This window comes from Camelus ferus, chromosome 8, assembly GCF_009834535.1.
Source record: "Camelus ferus isolate YT-003-E chromosome 8, BCGSAC_Cfer_1.0, whole genome shotgun sequence".
In the NCBI taxonomy this organism is placed as follows: domain Eukaryota; kingdom Metazoa; phylum Chordata; class Mammalia; order Artiodactyla; family Camelidae; genus Camelus; species Camelus ferus.
In genome coordinates this window covers 14,016,510-14,036,969 of record NC_045703.1, presented here as the reverse complement: position 1 = coordinate 14,036,969, position 20,460 = coordinate 14,016,510, and the positions used below count along the sequence as shown (strand labels likewise).

At 34.2% G+C, this 20,460-nt stretch overlaps 1 protein-coding gene across 1 annotated transcript in view; it reads right to left on the bottom strand.

The window, feature by feature from the left end:
* Positions 1-20,460, bottom strand: part of EYS (eyes shut homolog) — a 1,185,765-nt gene that overhangs the window by 396,723 nt on the left and 768,582 nt on the right. The window contains 1 exon segment of the mRNA XM_032484469.1: positions 10,182-10,332. Within this exon segment, the coding sequence (XP_032340360.1) occupies positions 10,182-10,332 (151 nt within the window).

Sequence of the window (20,460 nt, the reverse complement as noted above, 5' to 3'; positions counted from 1 at the left end):
TCTATCTGGTCCCCTCCTGTTATTCATAGCCTCATCTCTTTTCAAACTCAAAACCAATACTGCTCAAAGCTGAGTGACATTAAACAAGAAAAAAAGGTTCAGGATTCTTCAATATAAGAGCAATTTTAGTAAAATGCATTATTTTATTTAAAATATAAGTCAGAGGAATGACATCAGCAAGATGGCAGAGTAGGAACCCCTGACACCTCTTTTCTCCCACAAACATATTGATTCAGCAACAATTAATGGACAAATTCCCTTTGTGAGAAACCAGAAACTAACAGAAAGGTTCTTACACCTTGGAAAAGGTGACACTAGACTCACCAGAGCCAGTAGGGAGACAACTGACACCCTCTTGCCAGAAATCTTGCCCTCAGCATAGCACCATAGGATCAGGAAGAGACCCTCTAATTCTCAGGTTCTCCCAGGGAAGGAAGGAATTGGTTTGCATGTCAAGTGCTCCAGATCCTCTGAGAGCATTCCCAAGGGACTGGTTTCTGTCTTACCCATCTTGGAGCTCTCATGGTGCCAACACAGTCTAGTCACCCCAGGGAGGATGGAGGCAGCAGCTTGGGCTGCTGGATGCCATTGGTCTTTTCCCCTGCCCAGCATAAAGTAGGAAGGTGAAAACTTCAGCTTCAACTTCCCCCTGAGGAAGGAAAGAGTTAATCTGTACATCCAGCACCTCATTTCTCTGGGGTTTCCCCAAAAGTAGCATCTGTCTCATCAGTCTTGACTTGCACAGCCTACCTGCCCAGGAGGAAACAGATGGTGGCTTGGGCTGGTAGATGCCATCATTCTAGTCACTGGCTCAGCACAGAGCAGGTGGACAAAAGCCACAGCTGTCTACTTCTCTCTCAGGATGGAAAGAATCAGTAGAGGCCCAGAGAGTCTCAGACCAGGCTGATAGGTGGGAGACTTCTGTAAGAGGCCAGTGTGTGAACACTCAGGGAGGTCGATAATTTGTCTAATGCATAGACACCAACACAGAGAATCAAGAAAAAATGAAAGTGTAGGCAAAATTGTTCCAAACAAAGGAACAAGATAAGAATCTAGAAAGTGACCCTAATGAAAGTGTTTTATGATTTACTTGACAGAGACCTGCAATTTATTCTCATAAACATGCATGCCAACATTAGGAGAACAATTAATGAACATAGTAGTAATTTCAACAAAGATAGTAAATATAAAATGAATACCAAACAGAAAGAATGGAACTGAAGAACATAACAGCTGAATAGAAAAATTAACTAAATGAACTCAGTAGGAGACTAGGTCAGTTAGAAAAAAGGATGAGTGAACTCAAAGCCAGGTCATTGGAAATAATTCAGTCATAGGAGCAAAAAGGAAAAAAAAAAGAATAAAAAGAGGGAAGAGGCTTAATGGATTATAAGAAACCATCAAGCTGACAATACATGTATTGTGGGACTTCTAGAAGAAGAGGGAAAGACAGAACCAGAAAGCTTATTCAGAGAAACAATGGCTGAAAATTTCTTAACTAGGGAAGGAAATGGACATCCACATCCAAGAATTCTAAAGAACATCTAAATATGATAGGCCTAAAGAGATCTACACTGAGACACATAATCAAATCGCCAAAAGTCAAAGACAAGGAGAATTTAGAAAGCAGCCAGAGAATGACTTCTCACAGATAAGGGAACACTCATAAGACTACGAGCAGATTTCTCATCAGAAACCTTGCAGGCCAGAAGTGAGTGGAATGATATATTTAAAGTGTTAAAACAAAAACCCTGCCAAGCAAGAATACCATATCTGGAAAAATTCTCTTTTAAAAATGAAAGAGAGATAAAGACTTTCTCAGATAAACAGAAGCTGAGGGAGTTTTTCACCACTAGACCAGCCTTATAAGAAATAATAAAAGAGTTCTGCAAGTTGAAATGAAGGGACACTAAACAGCAACATGATAGCAAAGAAAGTATGAAACTTCTTGGTAGAGGTAAACATATAAACACATAAAGAATACTGTATTACTGTCATAGTGGTGGGCAAATCATGTAAATTGCAACAATAATAACCACAGTGTGGGCAGGGAGAAGTTAAAGTGTAGAGTTTTTGTGATCAAACCTTTTTGTTATCGTATTAAAAAATGTTATATTTATATGAAATTTATGTAAACCACAAGGTGACCATGTATAGACACACAAAACCTAAAGAAGTTACATTAAAAAACTGGGAAGGGGATCAAAGATGTCAATACAAAAAATCAACAAAACACTAAAGAAGACAGCGAGGGAGAAAAAAACAAGTAAAAAACCAAAACTAACAGAAAACAACTAAGCAATGGTAAGAGTAAACATTTCTCTATCAATAGTTACTTTAAATGTAAATGGATTAAACTCCTTCTTCAAAAGGCATAAAATAGCTAAATACACCAAAAACAAGACCAAACCATATGCTGTGTACAAAAAAACCTCACCTTAGATTTAAGGATGCACATTGGTTGAAAGTAAAAGGATAGAAAAAGATATTCCACAAAAATGGTAACAATAAGAGAGCAAAAGTGGCTGTCCTTAGACAAAACAGACTTTAAGTCAAAATTTGCATAGGAGCCAAAGGTCATTTATATAATAATAAAAGAGTTAACTCAGCAGGAAAATGGAATAATTATAAATATTTATGCACCCAATATCAGAGCGCTTAAAAATACAAACGTTGACAGAACTTAAGGGAGAAATAGACAACAATACAATAACAGCAGAAGACTTTAATACTCACTTTCAGTAATGGATAGAACATCCAGACAGAAGGTCAATAAGGAAGGAGAGAATTTGTGTGACACTATAAACCAAAAGATGCAATAGATATATACAGAATATTCCACCCAACAGTAGCAAAATATATGTTCTTCTCAAGTGCTCATAAATATTTCCCCAGGATAGATCACATGTTAGATAACAAAATAAGTCTTAACAAATTCAAGAGGACTAAAATCATTTCGTTTCTTTTCTGACCACAATGATAAGAAACTAGAAATCAACAACAGAAGGAAAACTACAAACTTCAACAATCTGTGAAAATTAAACATTACACTCTCAAGAAATCATTGAGTCAATGAAGATATCAAAAAAGTAATTTAGAAAACACCTCAAGGCAAGCAAAAAATAAAACAGAACATCTCAAAACTTATGAAATGCAGCAAAAGCTGTACTAACAGGGAAATTCATTGCAGTGAACACCTACAATTAAAATGAAGAAAAATCGCAAATCACAACCTAACATTACACCTAAAGGGACTAGAAAAAGAAGAACAAACTGAGAACAAAGGAAGGAAATAACAAGTAAACAGAACACCAAAAACACGGGCAACACAAACGAGAATAGATGGGTGGGACTGCATCAAACTAAAATGCTTCTGAATATAAAAGGAAACAATCAACAGAGTGAAAAGGCACCCTACAGAATGGGAAGAAATTTTTACAAATCATATATTTGACAACGAGTTAACCTTCAAAATACATGAGGAACTTCTACAAGCAATTGAAGAAAACCTAATAACCCAATTAAAAATGAACTAAGGGCTTGGATAGTCATTTCTTCAAAGAGGACATACAAAGGGCCAACAGGTATATGGAAGAATGTTCAACATCACTAATCATCAGAAAAATGCAAATCAAAACCACAATGAGGTACCAACCCACACCTGTTAGGGTGGCTCCTAAAACTGCATACAAGCCCCTGTGTCCCTGTCCTTTCGAGTAAAAGGCTTTTGCTTTAGTCTCCCAGGCCTCCCCAGAGTCTCTAAAGGTTGGTTCAAGAGTTAATAATTAGGAAATGTGAAGATGTGTAAACCAAGAATACTTGTTGGATTGGGAAACTGGTAACAATTTAGACTATAAATCAGCCACATAGCAGAGTCACTGCACTCCCATTTCCCTGAAACATATGCATAAAAATCTGACACGCATTGCTAAGTTAAAGGACTTACAGGAGGCAGACCCCCACCAGATGAAAAGGGCTGACTGCAAGCATGTAGACCCTGGACCAGCTGAAGACTGGTGATGCCAGAAGACTGGTGATGCTTGGAAATTCATCTTGATGCCAACCGATCTGAGAACTGTGCATGAGCTGATCATGACCCCTAAGGCCCCTCCCTCACACTGTCTTTAAAACTTATGTCTCCAAACCACCAACTTGAAGATGATCTTAGGACATTAATCCACCATTGTCCCAGGTTGATGGCCTCCTGAATAAAGCAACTTTTCCTTTTCTATCAACACTTGTCTCTTGAGTATTGATCTTTCTGGTTGCGAGCAGCTTAACTTGGGTTTGGTATAGGCCTTGTATGTATATATACATATAATATGTGTATATATATATAAAATTTATTATATAAATATAAATGTATATATATAATGACAAATGTTAGTGAGAATGCTGGGAAATTAGAACCGTTGTACACTCTTGCTGGGAATGCAACCCTGTGCAGCTGCTACAGAAAACAGTATAAAGCAATTTCATTTTAGGGTGTTTATTCAAAAGTATTGAAATAATTCCTTTCTACATTTTAAATGAGATTAAATTAGTGTGAGGTAGATACAGTAGTGAGTGTAAGCCAGTGCTCTTGAATAAAAGAAACTACGATTAAATGCATGGAGAAGTTTTCAAAACTAGAAACACACACAAATCTCACACAAATTAAGGAGAGAACTTAGGGATGACAGAAAGTAACCGGAATGTGGATCGACTCAGAGTCACGCCTTCCGAGACGTCTCTGACAGTCGGAGTTTTGCAAGAATAGCAAGAAGTAGATGCAGAGCTGATAAAGAGATGAGTCAGAGCAAAAAAAAAAAAAAAAAAAAAAAAAGGAAGAGAGGCTGGTGGAGACAGGTGGAGATGTGGGAGGGGAATCTGTCCCAGTGTTGGGTAGGAGACAGTTTCTGCCCTAACACAAAGTGAGGCTTAGTCCATAAAGGATTCCTGGCAGACTAAGGAAGACATGCCTTCACGTGGGAATAAATTAAAAGTGATTCTTCTATGGGCAAGGAATGAAAAATAATTCTCATTAGGTTGGTTTACATCTGACACTTTGATGACTTGTGGCCAGGTGCAACTGATGGCAGAAGGGGCAACCAAGGGCCCAAATGGTAGTTCAGCAGAACGGGCAAGTGAATGAGTGAGTGACTTACAAAAATGAATCTTAAAATGTTGCAATGAAACTTTGATGTCTCTATGATTTTGTTTAAGTTTATCAGAGATGCACCTATATGAAAGGCTCTGCTTACCGTAGAGTGATTCTGTTTTTAAGATTGAACGGACAGAAAATAAGGACATCATTTACAGATCCCAAGAGAGTTGAATAAAGTATTTTTCTTGATTTTTCCTACTGGTGTGTTTCAATTTACTTTTCATTACATTGTGTCCATCTAACAAGTGTCTTAGAAGAGCTCAGAAAGGTTGACAAGCATGCTCTACAGTGTATCACAAACAATTTACTGAGGTGTCATTACCTCTGTAAACTGATAATGAGTTGTGATGTGTAATATTATGTATCAAAATATTCTACAGAAAGTGAAACACAGACAGTTTAGGTGATTTTTTTCATTTATTCTTCAAGAATCTATCACAGCTTCTAAAAGAGAATTCTGTCTTTCTGTCACAGACTACTAATTCAACAGCAATTTTTTTGGCTAAGAGAGTTTTTTATGGTTTATGATTGAGAGGACTTTTTATACAAGTGTAATAAATTAATTATTGAATATGCAAATCAGTGTTTTGAACATACATAAAGCAGTAATACTTATTTGCTGAACCAAAGTGTTCTTGTTTACTCAAGAAATTCACTTAAAATGTTTAAAATTATTACCTTCTCCTACTATGTTAAAATTCAAAATTAAAATGTTTGTTTAGATTCTTGGAATCAGTCACTGCTATGGACTGAATATTTGTGTCCCCCTGGAAATCATTTGTTGAAATCCTAAACCACAATGTGTTTGTATTAGGAGATGGGCCTTTAGGAAGGGATTCGGTCATGCAGGTGGAGTCCTATTGAAGGAATTAGTGCCCTTATAAAAAGATGCTGGAGAACTCTCTTGTCCGTTCCACCAATGTGAGGACACTGCTAGAAGACAGCTGTCTGTGAACCAGGAAAGGGACCCTCATCAGATTCCAACCTACCAGCACCTTGGAATTCCCAGTCTTCATAACTGTGAGAAATAAATGTTAGGCTACCCAGTCTATGTCATTTTTGTTACAGCAGCCCAAATGAATTATGTTAGTCCCCGTTTCTTCAAAAATTCCAATCCTGCATAAGAGTGTATCCATCCTATATTCTAACATTTGTAATTGACTTGAATATGAAAAAAAACTAGTGTCTTTCCAGAACACATTTTATGTTATCAACTTTTGTAGAAAGAAAAAAATTCACTAATGGATTAACAATAATAAAATTTACTTGCGTAATCATTTGATTCCCTTTTATATTTAGCAAGGAGAATAGCTGGTATATTGTAACTTGGTCTGCATTTATTAGGAATTAAGGTTTCGTGTCCCTAGGCGTTTTGGACACAAAAGCAGGAGCCCATGCACTGAAAAGTGTAAGCAATTAAAGCGTGACCAAGGAAAGTGTTTTCCTACCGCCAGAGAGGAGGCATTTACTCTTAGACCTTGGAAGTTATCACCATTATGGTTATTAGGAGACTCAGAGTTTTTCACACTTCAGGCAGAAAATTGAAAGTGTCTAACTGTTTCATTCTCTCCTCACATACTGAGCTCTGTGTGTTTTTGTTAAAGGAAGCATTAAACAACCTGTCAGCACATACACATTGGATTAGGGACTTTTATCACGCGGAGGGGCTCTAGCCAGTGCAGGGAGACACTATTGGAAGCTTGGAGGCAGGAAAATAATTGTAACTTAGCACTTATTATCTAGAGAAATCAACTATAGTTTTCTTCCTTAGTGTTTTATACTGCGAACCTGTTGTTTTTAATTTTCTGTGCACCGACAGCCCACAGTGCTCAAACAGTATCTCTTAATCAGAGCACAATAATTAGATAGAGCCTGCATGATATTCACAGGGGCTACATGGCACAGAAATTCACTAAATGAGTTTCTCTTCCTTTTTTCTGGTTTATCATATGACTTCTCTTATAAGTATTTTAGGGATAAATTTTATAGCTTGTTCAATCACATAAGTATATATCACATACACACACACACTTGCACACACACACAGTTACTATGACACAATGATAGTATAAGAGAAGAATAAAAATCAGTAAGGGGCTGACAAGACATCTTTCAAATACAGGATATTTAACGAGGTGGAATCTTAGTTGGTTTTTAATTTCATGATATCTTTACCGGTACACACACTGAATATCTTCTAAATCTGATTGCAGCAAATGTCTGGTTGCTCTACATCACAAGATTGGTATCAAGATTTTGGTGAGGCAATCGCTTAGAAAATGCCAATCATTTCAAAGTTCTAGGAGAAAAAGTCTTCAGAATATAGTTAATTAAAATGATCTCTGCAGCTCTACTTTGACACTCTATCCTGCCCTAGATTACAAGCTTTTCTCTCTTTTTATTAGCAAACTTCTAGCAAAAGTAACCTAAAATCACTCTGTTGCTTCTTCTATTCCATGTATTATTATTACTGGTTGATCTTTTGTAGCTTGAACATATGCTCCTTTTAGAAATGTTCTCCATCTTTGGTTTGTGTGACAATGTATTTTCCCTTGTTCTATTGCCAGTCTCTCACTCCTTACCCACGTTTGTGGGCACCTCTTCTTTAGCCCCTCAGTGATGTCGAACCCCAGTCCTTAGCTTCTCCTTGTGTCATTCTACGATCAATCTGATCAGTGACTGTGGTTCCCACTATGCCCTGTGTAGATTCCCAGTCATACAGTCATGATCTCTTGTGATCTCCGAGCCCATAAATTTTTAAAATTTATTTTTTATTGATATAACTTTGGTTTATAACATTATATAAGTTTCATGTCAACAACATCTTATTCCTACTTCCAAGTACGCTACAGCAGGCTCGTCACCAAAAACTTTAATTCTTACCCATCACCAGACAGTTGATCCCTTTGCCCCTATTGAACCTCACTCCCATCTTCCCCTCTGGTAACCACTACTCTGTTCTGTGTACCCATAGTTTGTTTTTGTTTGGTTTGCTTTGCTCATTTATTTTGTTATTTTGTTTATTTGTTTGTTTCTATATTCCACAGATGAGTGAAATTATACATACTCGTCTTTCTCTGTCTGACTTATTTCACTTAGCATAATACCTTCTAGGTCCATATCTATAGTTATTCACAAGTTCAATAGCTTTCATAATCATCCTCTCATCCTTATTAATTATTCCTGTTATCTAACTTTACCAATTTTTGCCCTGTAGTCTAAACCCCTCCAATCCCATACTTCAGCTGCTATCTGAGTGAACACGACATGTTACTCCAGGTTCAAACTTCTTAAATGCTTCCTGTAGGCACCGGCATCTAAATATACAGCACTTTGTATTTTATTCAGGATCCATTATGCTCAGACTCATGCTCACCTTTCCAGTATCAAGCCTTCTTCTTTTCAAACTTCGTATCTCCCCAGTAAATAAATAGTTTCTACTCCCATTCCAGTTTTCCTATGCTTTTCCATTACTAAGCCTGTGTGTGTGATGTGACGTTTTGTCTGCCTGTAATGACAGTGTATATATTTTCTATCTTGTGGACAGTCCATCATCCTTCAGATCTTTGCCTAACTACAGACTCTCTTACTCCCGCAAGGAGACCAGGAGGTTTCCTTTTCTGTTTTTCTGTATTGCTGCTGTCTATTTCTATTAGAGTAAACACCTAGCCCTATTAGAGATATTTGTGTGTTTCCTCAATCAATTATTATCCCCTTACCTTGAGTCTTGAGAACCTGCATTTAATTAGTGTAAGCTCACAAAAATTAAATTCTGCATGAAAACCCAATTTTTACTTGGGAAAAATATACATGGTTAGGAAATAAGAGATCAATCCAAATCTAAATGACTAGAGATTAATTTATGCAAATTTTTAGACTCTTTTCATCCAGTCTTTAATCGTTCATTTAAAAGATGCTTACTGAGCAAGTACTATGAGACAGAAACTGTACTTGCCCTGTGGTACAGGAAGGTAAACAGAACATTTCCTACTCTTTTAGAGCTTATAGTCTGATTTCTCTAGGAAAAAGTCCGTAAAGTGTACTCATATTATAGAAGAAGTTCCATAACTCTGTTTAATGATCAATAAATATACCGCTGATGGAGCAAAGTTGAATCTACAGTAAATTCCATGTGCTTACAGTTGTATAATTTCCTTACTTCATCAAGGGCGTATGTGTCACATCAACCATGAACATGAGTTTTGTTCTTTAGGTACATTTGCTTTGAAAGTTTTCATAGTTTACATATAATCAAGTCATAACAGTTACAGTGAGTAGACTTTTACCCAGTTTGTATTACTGGTGAGAATCAGAAATAACAGCTTCCTGTATCTCCAATAATAAAAAAAATAAGAAGTTTAAATATGTAGAGTACAACGATGAATACAGTAAGATTCATAAATGTAATAAGCTATTGGCACACTTAACAAGTAGCATTAAATTTTTAAAGTAATGATCTGTAATAACATAAAGTGGAGCCAAATAGTCAATAGCATTTAAGTCAGCATGCAAGCTTTTACCCTAAAGCATAGGTTAATAATGACAACAATAAGCTAATTATCTAAATGGAAATTTAGAAGGTAGGCTGGCACATGAACAAAACTCAGTAGCAAGTATTCTTTCATTTTAGGAACTCTATGTGAAGCAGAGACTGGGCATGGACTCTGGTGCCATTTCTCAGGAAATCTTTTTGGTTTGTTATTAAGCCAACCCCTTGGATACCCAGGGAAATCACTAGTGTAGGGGTGAAGGAAAGCTCATATGCTTATTTCATTATCATAAAATATAATGCACATATATAGTCATAAGATGGAAAAATAGCTTGATACTAGAGCAATTTTGTATAACGAGAACAGTAAACTTTTAGTAACCCCTTGGCAGGATTGATTAAGACATATATGTTAGTAGAATGCAAACCTTTTTTTGAAATCATGGAGATATGGCCCCACTAACTAGGAAACTCCTAAAGTTTACCTATTTTTCTTTTTCATAGAAGTGACATAATAAATGTATTTTGTAACATTAAGAGAAATACCTGGTTTGCTCCATGTAGACCTGGAACTCCACCAATAAATACAGCCCCTGATTCTGGCAGGGGTTCTCCAGACATGCGACCAATAGATTTGCTTGCTTTCATAGTCTTCCCTAGAATAGTCAGTTCAGCCTTGCATGGATCCAATTCTTGCCTGCAACCATTTAGATAAGAAACTTATGGTTTTAGCATGCTTTGTAAAAACATTTGTTTGACCAATTATTCAAGCTATTAACAAAAAAAGAAAGATTCAAGTAAATAGATCATCTCACTATAAAACCAACAAAGCCAAAAGTAGATTAATCTGTTCTAAATTAGAAATCCTTAATGATTTAAGTACATCAAGTCAAATTTTGATAAAACAACAAATTGTAGTGATTGTCTAATGAAATAAACAAATTCTGATAATAAACAGATCTTCCTCATGAAGGACTGAAACGATATTAAAGTCTAATATTCTACTTCAGATTTTTACATTGTTAAATTTTCTATGTGTGCGAAAATTATTGTAACAGATCAGATTTAGATATGATTATCTAATGGACAATATATCTTTAGGTTGAAAACAGTAGTATTGCAGAGAGTAATTAGTTGTGGAAATACAAATCATAGCAAGAAATAAAGCAAATAAAATAAAAAAACATTAATTGAATATAACTTAATTAAGAAACTTCTAGCCATAGTTTTCATGTGCTCATTTTTTAGAAAGATGAGAAAAAGGCTTCAACAATATTTTAACATGTAAATATGCATGTCTCACTTACTCTAGCCATTTATTTAACTAATCGTGTAACCCAGGGACTAGAAACTGTGGCCAGTGGGCCAAATCTTGCCTGCCACCACTTTATAAGTAAAATTTAACTGGAATAGAATAACATAGTTCTTTACACATAATCAATAGCTGCTTTCACGGCAGAGTTGAGTAGTTGCAACGAAGACTCTAAGGCCTGAAGGGCCAAAAAACTTATCATCTTGTTATAGAAAAAGTTGATAGATTCATTATCTAATTGATTTATTTATTTACCTACCCAGCAAGTAACTTTAATTATAATCCTTTTCAATATCCACATTCATAAGACACCTATGAAATATTTACTTATCAATGTCATCCTATATTGTGAATATGGGACATTCTGCATTGCATATACTTACATAAACTTTTTAAACCTTATTTTTATAAAAATATAGTTGATTTACAACATCATATTAGTTTCAGGTGTACAACATAGTAACTTACCATTTTTATAGATTATACTCCATTTAAAGTCATCACAAATTAATGGCTTTATTTCCCTGTGCTGTACAACACATTCCTGTTGCCTAGACATTTAATACAGAGTAATTTATACCTCTCAATCCCTTACCTCCAACCTGCCTCTCCCCCAGCACCCTTTACCTGGTAACCGCCAGTCTGTTCTCTATATGTGTGAATCTGTTTCTGCTTTGCTATATTCATTCATTTGCTTTATTTTTTAGATTCCACATATAAGTGATAACCTAAGCATAATGCCCTCCTGGGCATATAGCCAGAGGGAGCTCTAATTTGAAAAGATACATGCAACCTGATTTTCATAACAGTATATATATTAGCTAAGACATGGAAACAACCTAAATGTCCATTGACAGATGACTGAATAAAGAAGCTGTGGGATATTTATACAATGGACTACTACTCACATAAAAAAGAATAAAATAATGTCATTTGCAGCAACATGGATGGATCTGGAGATCATCATTCTAAGTGAAGTAAACCAGAAAGAGAAAGAAAAATACCATATGATATCACTCATTTGTGGAGTCTGAAAAAACAAAAAAAGAAAAGAAAAAGGAAGATACTGATGAACTTATTTACAAAACAGAAATGGAGTCACAGACAGTAAACAAACTTATGGTTACCAAAAGAAAAGGGGATGGGAAAGGATAAATTGAGAGTTCAAGATTTACAAATATGAACCACTAGATACAAGATAAATAAAAAAACAAATTTCTTCTGTATAGCACAAGGAACTATAATACCTTGTAGTAATCTATAATGAAAAAGAATATGAAAATGAATACATATATGTATATGTATGACTGAAACAATTATGGTGTACACCAGGAATTGACACATTGTAATTGACTACACTTCAATTAAAAAAGATTTAAAATAAAAATAAATAAAAATAAGCATAATACCATCTAGATATATCCATGTTGCAAATGGCAGAGTTTCATTTTTTAATTTGACATTTAATTGATTTACAATATTAGTTTCAAGTGTACCACACAGTGATTCAAAGTTTTTATAGGTTTAAAGTTATAAAATATTGGCTATAGTCCCTGTGCTGTACAATATAACCTTGTAGCTTATTTATTTTATGTATCTTGCCCCTCCTCTCTTCCTCTCCCCATTGGCAACTATTAGTTTGTTCTCTATATTTGTAAGATATATGGAAGCAGCCTAGTGTCCGTCAACAGATGAATGGATAAAGAAGGTGTGGTAATCACATATTTACATAAACTTTTAATATAATTAGGCATAATGAAAAGGCTAAAAATTAAATCTCTATGAACTACCATATTGAGAACATACTCAAGTAACCACTACCTAAGTCAAGAGGTGAAAATTTACTGTTAAGAGTCCCCACCCCAACACACACACACACACACAGTATCACACATTCTCCAACTTCATTCAGTGCTGTGCTTTCAATATTTATCTTCCTTATTGAATATAATAGTAATTTGTTTTTTTTTCAAGATGTATTATTATGTTGATATTTTATAAATTAGTTATTCTAGTTTTGGTATACATTTTGGTGCTATTATGAATACTGATGCTATAAACATGCTTGTATATATTGTTTTGTGAATATATATGAACTTCTGTTGGGTATTTAACAAAAATAATTTAGAGTTCTTTACACTTGGGATATATGCTCTGTTGGTTTTATTGCACTTTATTTTTCCTTCACACATTTTTACTTTCTTATAGTGTCTTTTAATGATCAAAAGCTCTTAACCTTAATGTACAGCAATTGATCAGTCTTACTTAAGGATTCATTTTTTTGTTTGTATTGTTGTTCATTTTCTACCCTATTTTTCAAAATATTATTTCACTATTGATATTTGGCTCTACAATCCACCAAGAATTGGTTTTTTATATGGCCCCAGGTATATATCAATTTTTTTTCTCATGGAAATTGAATTGATTCAGTGACATGCATAGAAAACAACTGTCCATTCTCCACTGTTCTTCAGTATTACTTTGTCATAAATCATGTTTATATATATATATGGGTCTGTTTCTAGACTCTTTATTCTGTTCCCCTGGCCAATTTTTCTGTCTTTATACAAATACATCACTGTCTTAAAACTTACTCTAGAAATACAGTATTTAATATCCATTAGAGTATATAAATCCTCCTACTTGTTTTTTTCTCCCTCAACAAATTTTTGGCTAGAGGGGTGTGTGTGTGTGTGTGTGTGTGTGTGTGTGTGTTCCTGGGTTCTCTATTTTGGGGGTTGATATTTCTAGCCCTGTACCAACACCACACTATGAAATACTGATACTTCACAGTAAGTCCAGATATTTGTAAATTCTCTTCGTTCAGTTTTTTTAGATTGTAGATTATCAGATACTGTTTTCTCCTTTTATTCTTTTAATCATGATGAATTATGTTGACTGGTTTTTGAATGTTTGAAGACATTCCTGGAATACCTTAGTCATAGTGTGTGTCTTATTTATATAACACAGGACTCACTTTATATTTTAGGGAATATGTTGACATATTGTTGACATATTCCTTAAAAAATAGAGAAGTGAATCTTGTGTTATATAAACAAGACATATGTGAGAAAGACTGTCCTTCAAATTTCCTGTCTTGTACTGCTCTCATAAAATTTTGGTTTCAAGATTATGCTGTATCTTATATTCTTTCAGAAAGTTTATGTAATATTGATGTTACATCTACCTTTCATGTATGATAGAATTTACAACTATAACCACATGGGCTTGGAGTTTTCTTTGAATAAATTATTAAATATGGCTTTAATGTATTTAAGCAATATAACTCTAAGCAAAAAAACTCATATGTTTTTTCCCTAGGGTTTTTAAATTTAATCTAAATTTTGAAAATAATTGGTAAAAATATTTCATAATTTCCTCTTATATTTTTATTGGTGTCAGAATTCTAATGACACTTATTTTTCTTGTGATATTGGCTATTTGTATCTTTTCTCATTTTACTTGTTTTGTGGATCAACATTGGTAGAGAGTAGTAAATTTCAAAAAACACTCTTGGCAGGGTTGATAGTCACCATTCTGTTTTCTACTTTGTTAACTTTTGCTCTTTAAGATTTTCTTCCTTTAACTTTCCTTGGGGCTTAATCTAGTCTTCTGTTTCTAGGGGTTTTAATCTAATATATTGTCTCAAGGTTGTAAATTTCCCTTGAAGAATAGATTTAGCTATGTTCAACAAGTTCTATTATTTATTACCATCTGCTCAAAATATTTTCTCATTTCTTTTGTGATTTTTTTCCTTTGTTCAAGAATTATTCAAAGTTGTACTGCAAGTTTAAAAATATACTGGGACTTTCTGGTTATTTTTTATATTATACAATTTTATCAAATTTTAAATCTGATTTAAATCAGGTTTGTTCAAGGAATATTCTCTATTTGCTCTTAATTATTTGAAGTTTATTGACATAGGCTGTGTAGCCCAGGATGTGGTCAATTTTAGTAATGCTTTCATGACCCTAGAAAGTCTGTAGTTAATTTCAGTGTTCTAAATATGTGAATATGGTCATGTATTAAGTACACACACACACACACACACACACTTAAGCACGTTTGTAGTGAATATAGCATAGGAACAATGAAATAATTGACTCATGTCTGTGATGCATGTACTTTTTTCTTAAAAAAAAAAACTACATGGATTTTTTTTTCATCCTTTTATCTGTATCATGATATAAAGTTAATAGAGTAAGACTAGGTGTAGCCAGGCAGCCATTTTAAGGCTTTGATGAAGTTTTGAAATTTTTTTAAAAGATCAGTGATGCTCTCTATATTAAGAACATGGGAGAAAAATGTGTTGAACATTTTTAGAATCCATTTGATATTCTTGCATTCTGTATTTAGAAGCAAACTAGCTTTCTGGGTTAATTACTACTTACAATTCAAATGTTAAAAATATCTTAGGGAGGTTATAGCTTCCAGGAAGTTAATCATCAAATGATAAAAAGGAAAAGCACAACTAATTTTATCCCAATATAAATTTTAATATTTGGAAAAAAACCTCATACTGTTTTGTGATATTAAAATAGCATAATAATTTTTCACTAATATTTTCTTAATAAACTCATTCCCCACATTTCATGAAGCAAATGATACACATTAAAATATTATGTTTATTTGCCCTTTGATTACACTAACTCAAAGGGTAACTTTAAAATAATATATATGTACTCAATTGTTTGTTTCCTGACTTCAGAACTAGCATAAATTCATTATTAAAAAATTAGGAAAAAAAAGAAACTTATCCAACATGGTTGTTAAAGACAAAACAATAGGCTCAAAATGGAGTCACTTATGCTAGGCTCGTGTGTTGCCAAACCAAGACTTAATTAACTTAATTGGAGGTTTGAGATGCCCAGAAATGGAATCTTAAACCAGTCAATGAGGAATTAACTAACTAGCATTCATTAGGTATCTGCCTCATGACACCCTTATGAGGAAGGTAAACTTGCAGCAACCAGTCTACTTTTTTGCCTTGTGACTTCCTTGTTTCTGCTCCCCTCTGTCTGTAAAAATCTATTCCTTTGTATAAATCTTTGGAACTTCTTTCTAGCTGCTAGGTTGAATGATCCATGATCTATGAATCACTGAGAAAGCCAGTAAGATCTTTAAAATTTACTCAGTTAAATTTTATTTTTAAGCAGTCAACTAAAGTAATAACTTTGAAATTTTGTCAAATAATACCAGTAAAATATAGCTCAATGGCTGTACCTTCATTAAATTTTGTGATCTGCATAATTTCTCTTAAATGACTACATAACCTGTTGTTGGATACTTACTTTCTAAGATTTAGAAATGATACATGCTTATGTGGCTTGTGAAAGTCAATATAACATTTTTAAAATTATTTTTTTAGGAAGTATTCTTAAAATTGAATTATTGAATCAAAGCATTGGCAGTTTTAGGGATTTACCATCAAATTGCCAAGTTACACTGCAAAAACTATTCCACTCAGCACTGTTAGAGTGCTGAAGTTTTTGTTTCATTTTACATTTATATTCATATGATAAAATCTATCAGTTTTTTCAATATATTCTCTGCATGAAAAACTCTTCCTGTTGAATAAACAAATATTTGCTTATATTTTATACTTATGAGCAGATTTGAAAGTCACCAGCACTTCACAATAATATTTTTTTAAATTTAAATTTTTGACCATCTTTATGTCATTAAATATTTATACACTGTCTGAAGGGGAAGACTTACTAACCATTTTATACAATTCAACCTAGAGGTAATTGCATTATACGATAGAATTTACATTCGTTTTTTAAAAATTTTTATGTAAAATAGATTTTTTAAATTAAAGTATAGTCCATTTACAATGTGTTAGTTTCTGGTATACAGAATAGTGATTCAGATATACATATATGAATTCCTTTTCATATTCTTTTTCATTATAGGTTATTACACAATATTGAAAAGTGTTCCCAGTATTTTATGTATGCAGCATATATTTCTTCACCTCATATTTCATAGTTTTTCAGTGTGATATTTGAAACCAATTATACTGCTTTAATTATTGTAGTGGTTCAACTTGTTTTAATGTTTGATATGCTGAATATTGTCCCTTATAACTCTTTTTCAAAGACTTTCTTGACTTTCTGACATGTTTATCATTGAAAATATATGTTTTATTACAAAAATTGTCAAGTGGCACTTTTATTAAGAGTAAAAGTTAATTTAAATTCCAAAATTTAAAGGGCTACACATGTATCAATACATATACCCACAGTACCTATATGTGCACACACACCTGCATATATACGTGTGTTTCTTTATTATCCCACATTAGAATATTTTATTCCAATGGGAAGAAACAGTTCTACCTTTTTTTCCCTTTATTTAACCATCTGTGCTTAATCCATATTCAACTGTGGCTTTTATCCTAGTGGAAGTGACTACTTAGAGGATGATAATAAGAAAAAGTGACATATATATTAATTTAATACACAATTGTACTAAGTTGTGTAGTACAGACTACAATGAAATATAAACAAATTAAAGGTAATACTCCAGAGTTGATGTCTGTGTGATTAAGGTGATTAGGATAAGAAAACAAAAGTGTAGTAGTATACCACAGAAGTGGGATTTTGAGTGAAGGTGAAAGCTGGAAGAGGAATGAATGAAGTGGAGTTCTAAAGGCTTTTTTGGCTTATAGTTGAGAAGGCAAATTCATTTCAATACCAGACCTTTAAGCATCTCTACTTTGAGAAATGAGACATGCTACATTCTACCGGTACAGAGACCGGTAGTTCATTCTCTGCAGAATGAGGACACCATGAGGAGAGATGTGTGTTGTGTTTTTTTCTACATCTTCACACTTAGACCAGAGCCTTGTATGTGGTAAACACTGCAGAATGTGCTGAATTTTGAACAGTTCTACAGGACACTGTCTGAAATCTACTAGGTGCTTAATGGCTGACGCATTTTTCTTCTGAAGAGAGCATGTCCTCTGTTTTCCCCCAAATACAGGTATTTTATTAGAAAAGACTTCATAAAATGTTGAAAATATAAATAGGTAAATTCACAATAATGTGCATTTATCCTGGAATGAGTCATTTTATTTTATGACGATTTAAAACTTTCATTTGATTATAGAATTTTCCTCCAAATTGAAAATGTAACATATAAACTCTTTCATGGTTTGTCATTTCTTAATTTAATAATATGATGTAAACTTTTATGTATGTTAATATTATTCCAAACTATTCATTGTAATGAGTGTATAGTAATTGTCTATATGTTTGTACATTATTTCTAAATTAATTACAACCACTGAGTATTTGGGTGTCTTTTTCCCCAATTTTTTGACTCTTGTATGAAACTGCAATATATGCCTGTTCCATACACCCTAATACATGTCAATATATTTTTTTAGGAAAATTTCTGGAATTTGATTTGCAGTGTATATGCTTTCTTAATATTTACATTGTATATTCCTAAATTTTCTTCTGAAATTTTTCTCAACTTACTCTCTGCAACGTTTAGTTTTATGTGACAACTTAACTAGGCTATGGTCCCCTGTAATCCAAGCACTCATGTAGGTGTTGCTGAGAAGGCATTTTGTGATGTGGTTCACATCTAGCATCAGGTGACTTTAAGTGAAGGAGATGAACCTCCATGATGGAAGTGGACCTCATCCAAGCGATTGAAAGTCTTTGAGAACAAAACTGAGGTTTCCCTGAGACAGAAGAAATTCCACCAGTGGACTACAGAGTCAGCACCTGCCCTAAAGTTTCCAGCCTGCAGGCCTGCCCTTCAGACCTCGTACCTACCCAACCAGACCGCACAATCACACAAGGCAACTCCCTTGAAATAATTACCCTAACGTACATCTTCTGCTGGGTCTGTTTGTCTGTTTCTCTGGAAAAGCCCTGACTCCTACAGACATTGGTACTCAGAGTACTGAGATGATGGTTTGCCCCCATGTATAGAAAGAGAAAAAACTTTCCTATTACCTCCCTCACAGTTACAGCAGTGAAGCAGTATTAATGCTGATTGAGTACGGAATTTGATTCTTAATTGGATTTGGACTTTATAATAGTTTTTGTTAAAATCTCAAGACACATCTTTCTTAATTAGCATTAGCCACGTGGAATTTAATTCCTTAGGGAGGTTTTCTGCATGAATGGCAATGGGTCAGGTGATGGGGCTTTGACTGTCAACTCCAGTCTGCAGATTTGCCATGACCTTTCATCAGAATAAACGCACAGAAGAACTGAGGCTCATATATCATGATGGGAAATTAATTATTTATGAACCTATCACTTTTGAGGCTTTCCCTTGAAATTTACTATGATTTTTATGATTTTAATACGATTTCTATTCATTGCCACAAAAGGGAGACTGATTCACCATCAAGACCACTATTCTCTCTAGACTAATTCTGTAGACTTTCACCTTTAAATAAGCATGGAAATTTTTCTTTCAGACTTAAAATTCTGAATTGGTTTTTCTGTTTTCAAAGCTATTATCATTTCAGAAATAAATTACCCACTGTAAATGAATACCACGACGGCATATCATCTTTTTCTCATACATTTATTCCACAGAGCCGGCAGCTAAACTGAAGGAAAATAAAAGGTAAGAATGCCCGCCTCCTTCATAACAATGTAGACTGTCAGGTTTTCTTTGCCCCAAAATGCAATTCTAATATTTCATCTAGAGGGATTTTCATTTTATTCAAGAGACACACTTTTAACAGTAGTCATATCTTTCCCCTCAGGCTCATTAGAGTGGAGGCAATGCTGTTCTGACTGTGCCTGACTGAATCTAACAGGAATTGACTGAACATAGGAAAACAGTCTTGCAACGTTACTGTTTGGCCTTTGCTGATGATACAGTTTGCCTAGCACACCATGCAGTGTAAAATTCTGTCATCAAGGCTTTTTAGTGCTTTCCTGAAAATCAGCACAGAAGGTGCTTTAAAGGTCAAATGAATAGAACAGATATTTTGTTTTTGCATAATTAGAAACATATATTGAACTCTCTCCAGGACTCCCAGTGTTTGAACTACCTTTAATTGTTCTTCTCCCAAACTTGTAGTAAATTTTTTTATATTTGCCATTTGTTTTCACCCAAGTAATCATTGACAACTCTCCGCTAAATATAACCTAAAAGAAAAGTTTAGTATGTCGTAAGTTCTGTCTATTACGTTTAGGTATTCAGCGTAGGTGTCAGGAAAGGCCAGCTATTCATGGTGAACACAACAGGGATGTAGGTGAGTCCCTGTTTTATTATTTTCCTGGCTACTGAATCATCATACAGAGCAAGCTCTAAGCTTCCACGTGTGTTAGCAAACCTGGAGGGAGCACACAAAATAGGCTGATCTTGTAAATAAACAATCAAAAAGACAGCAAATAGCAAAACTACTTCATGTTGAATATCGACTCTCGGTTGGATAATTTTTTGGATTATAAAAGTCATGGTTTGGCAACTACTCTGACTTCCAGCTTACGTTTAAGAAGGTGGTTTTTAATTGACAGTGATAAACCGTCC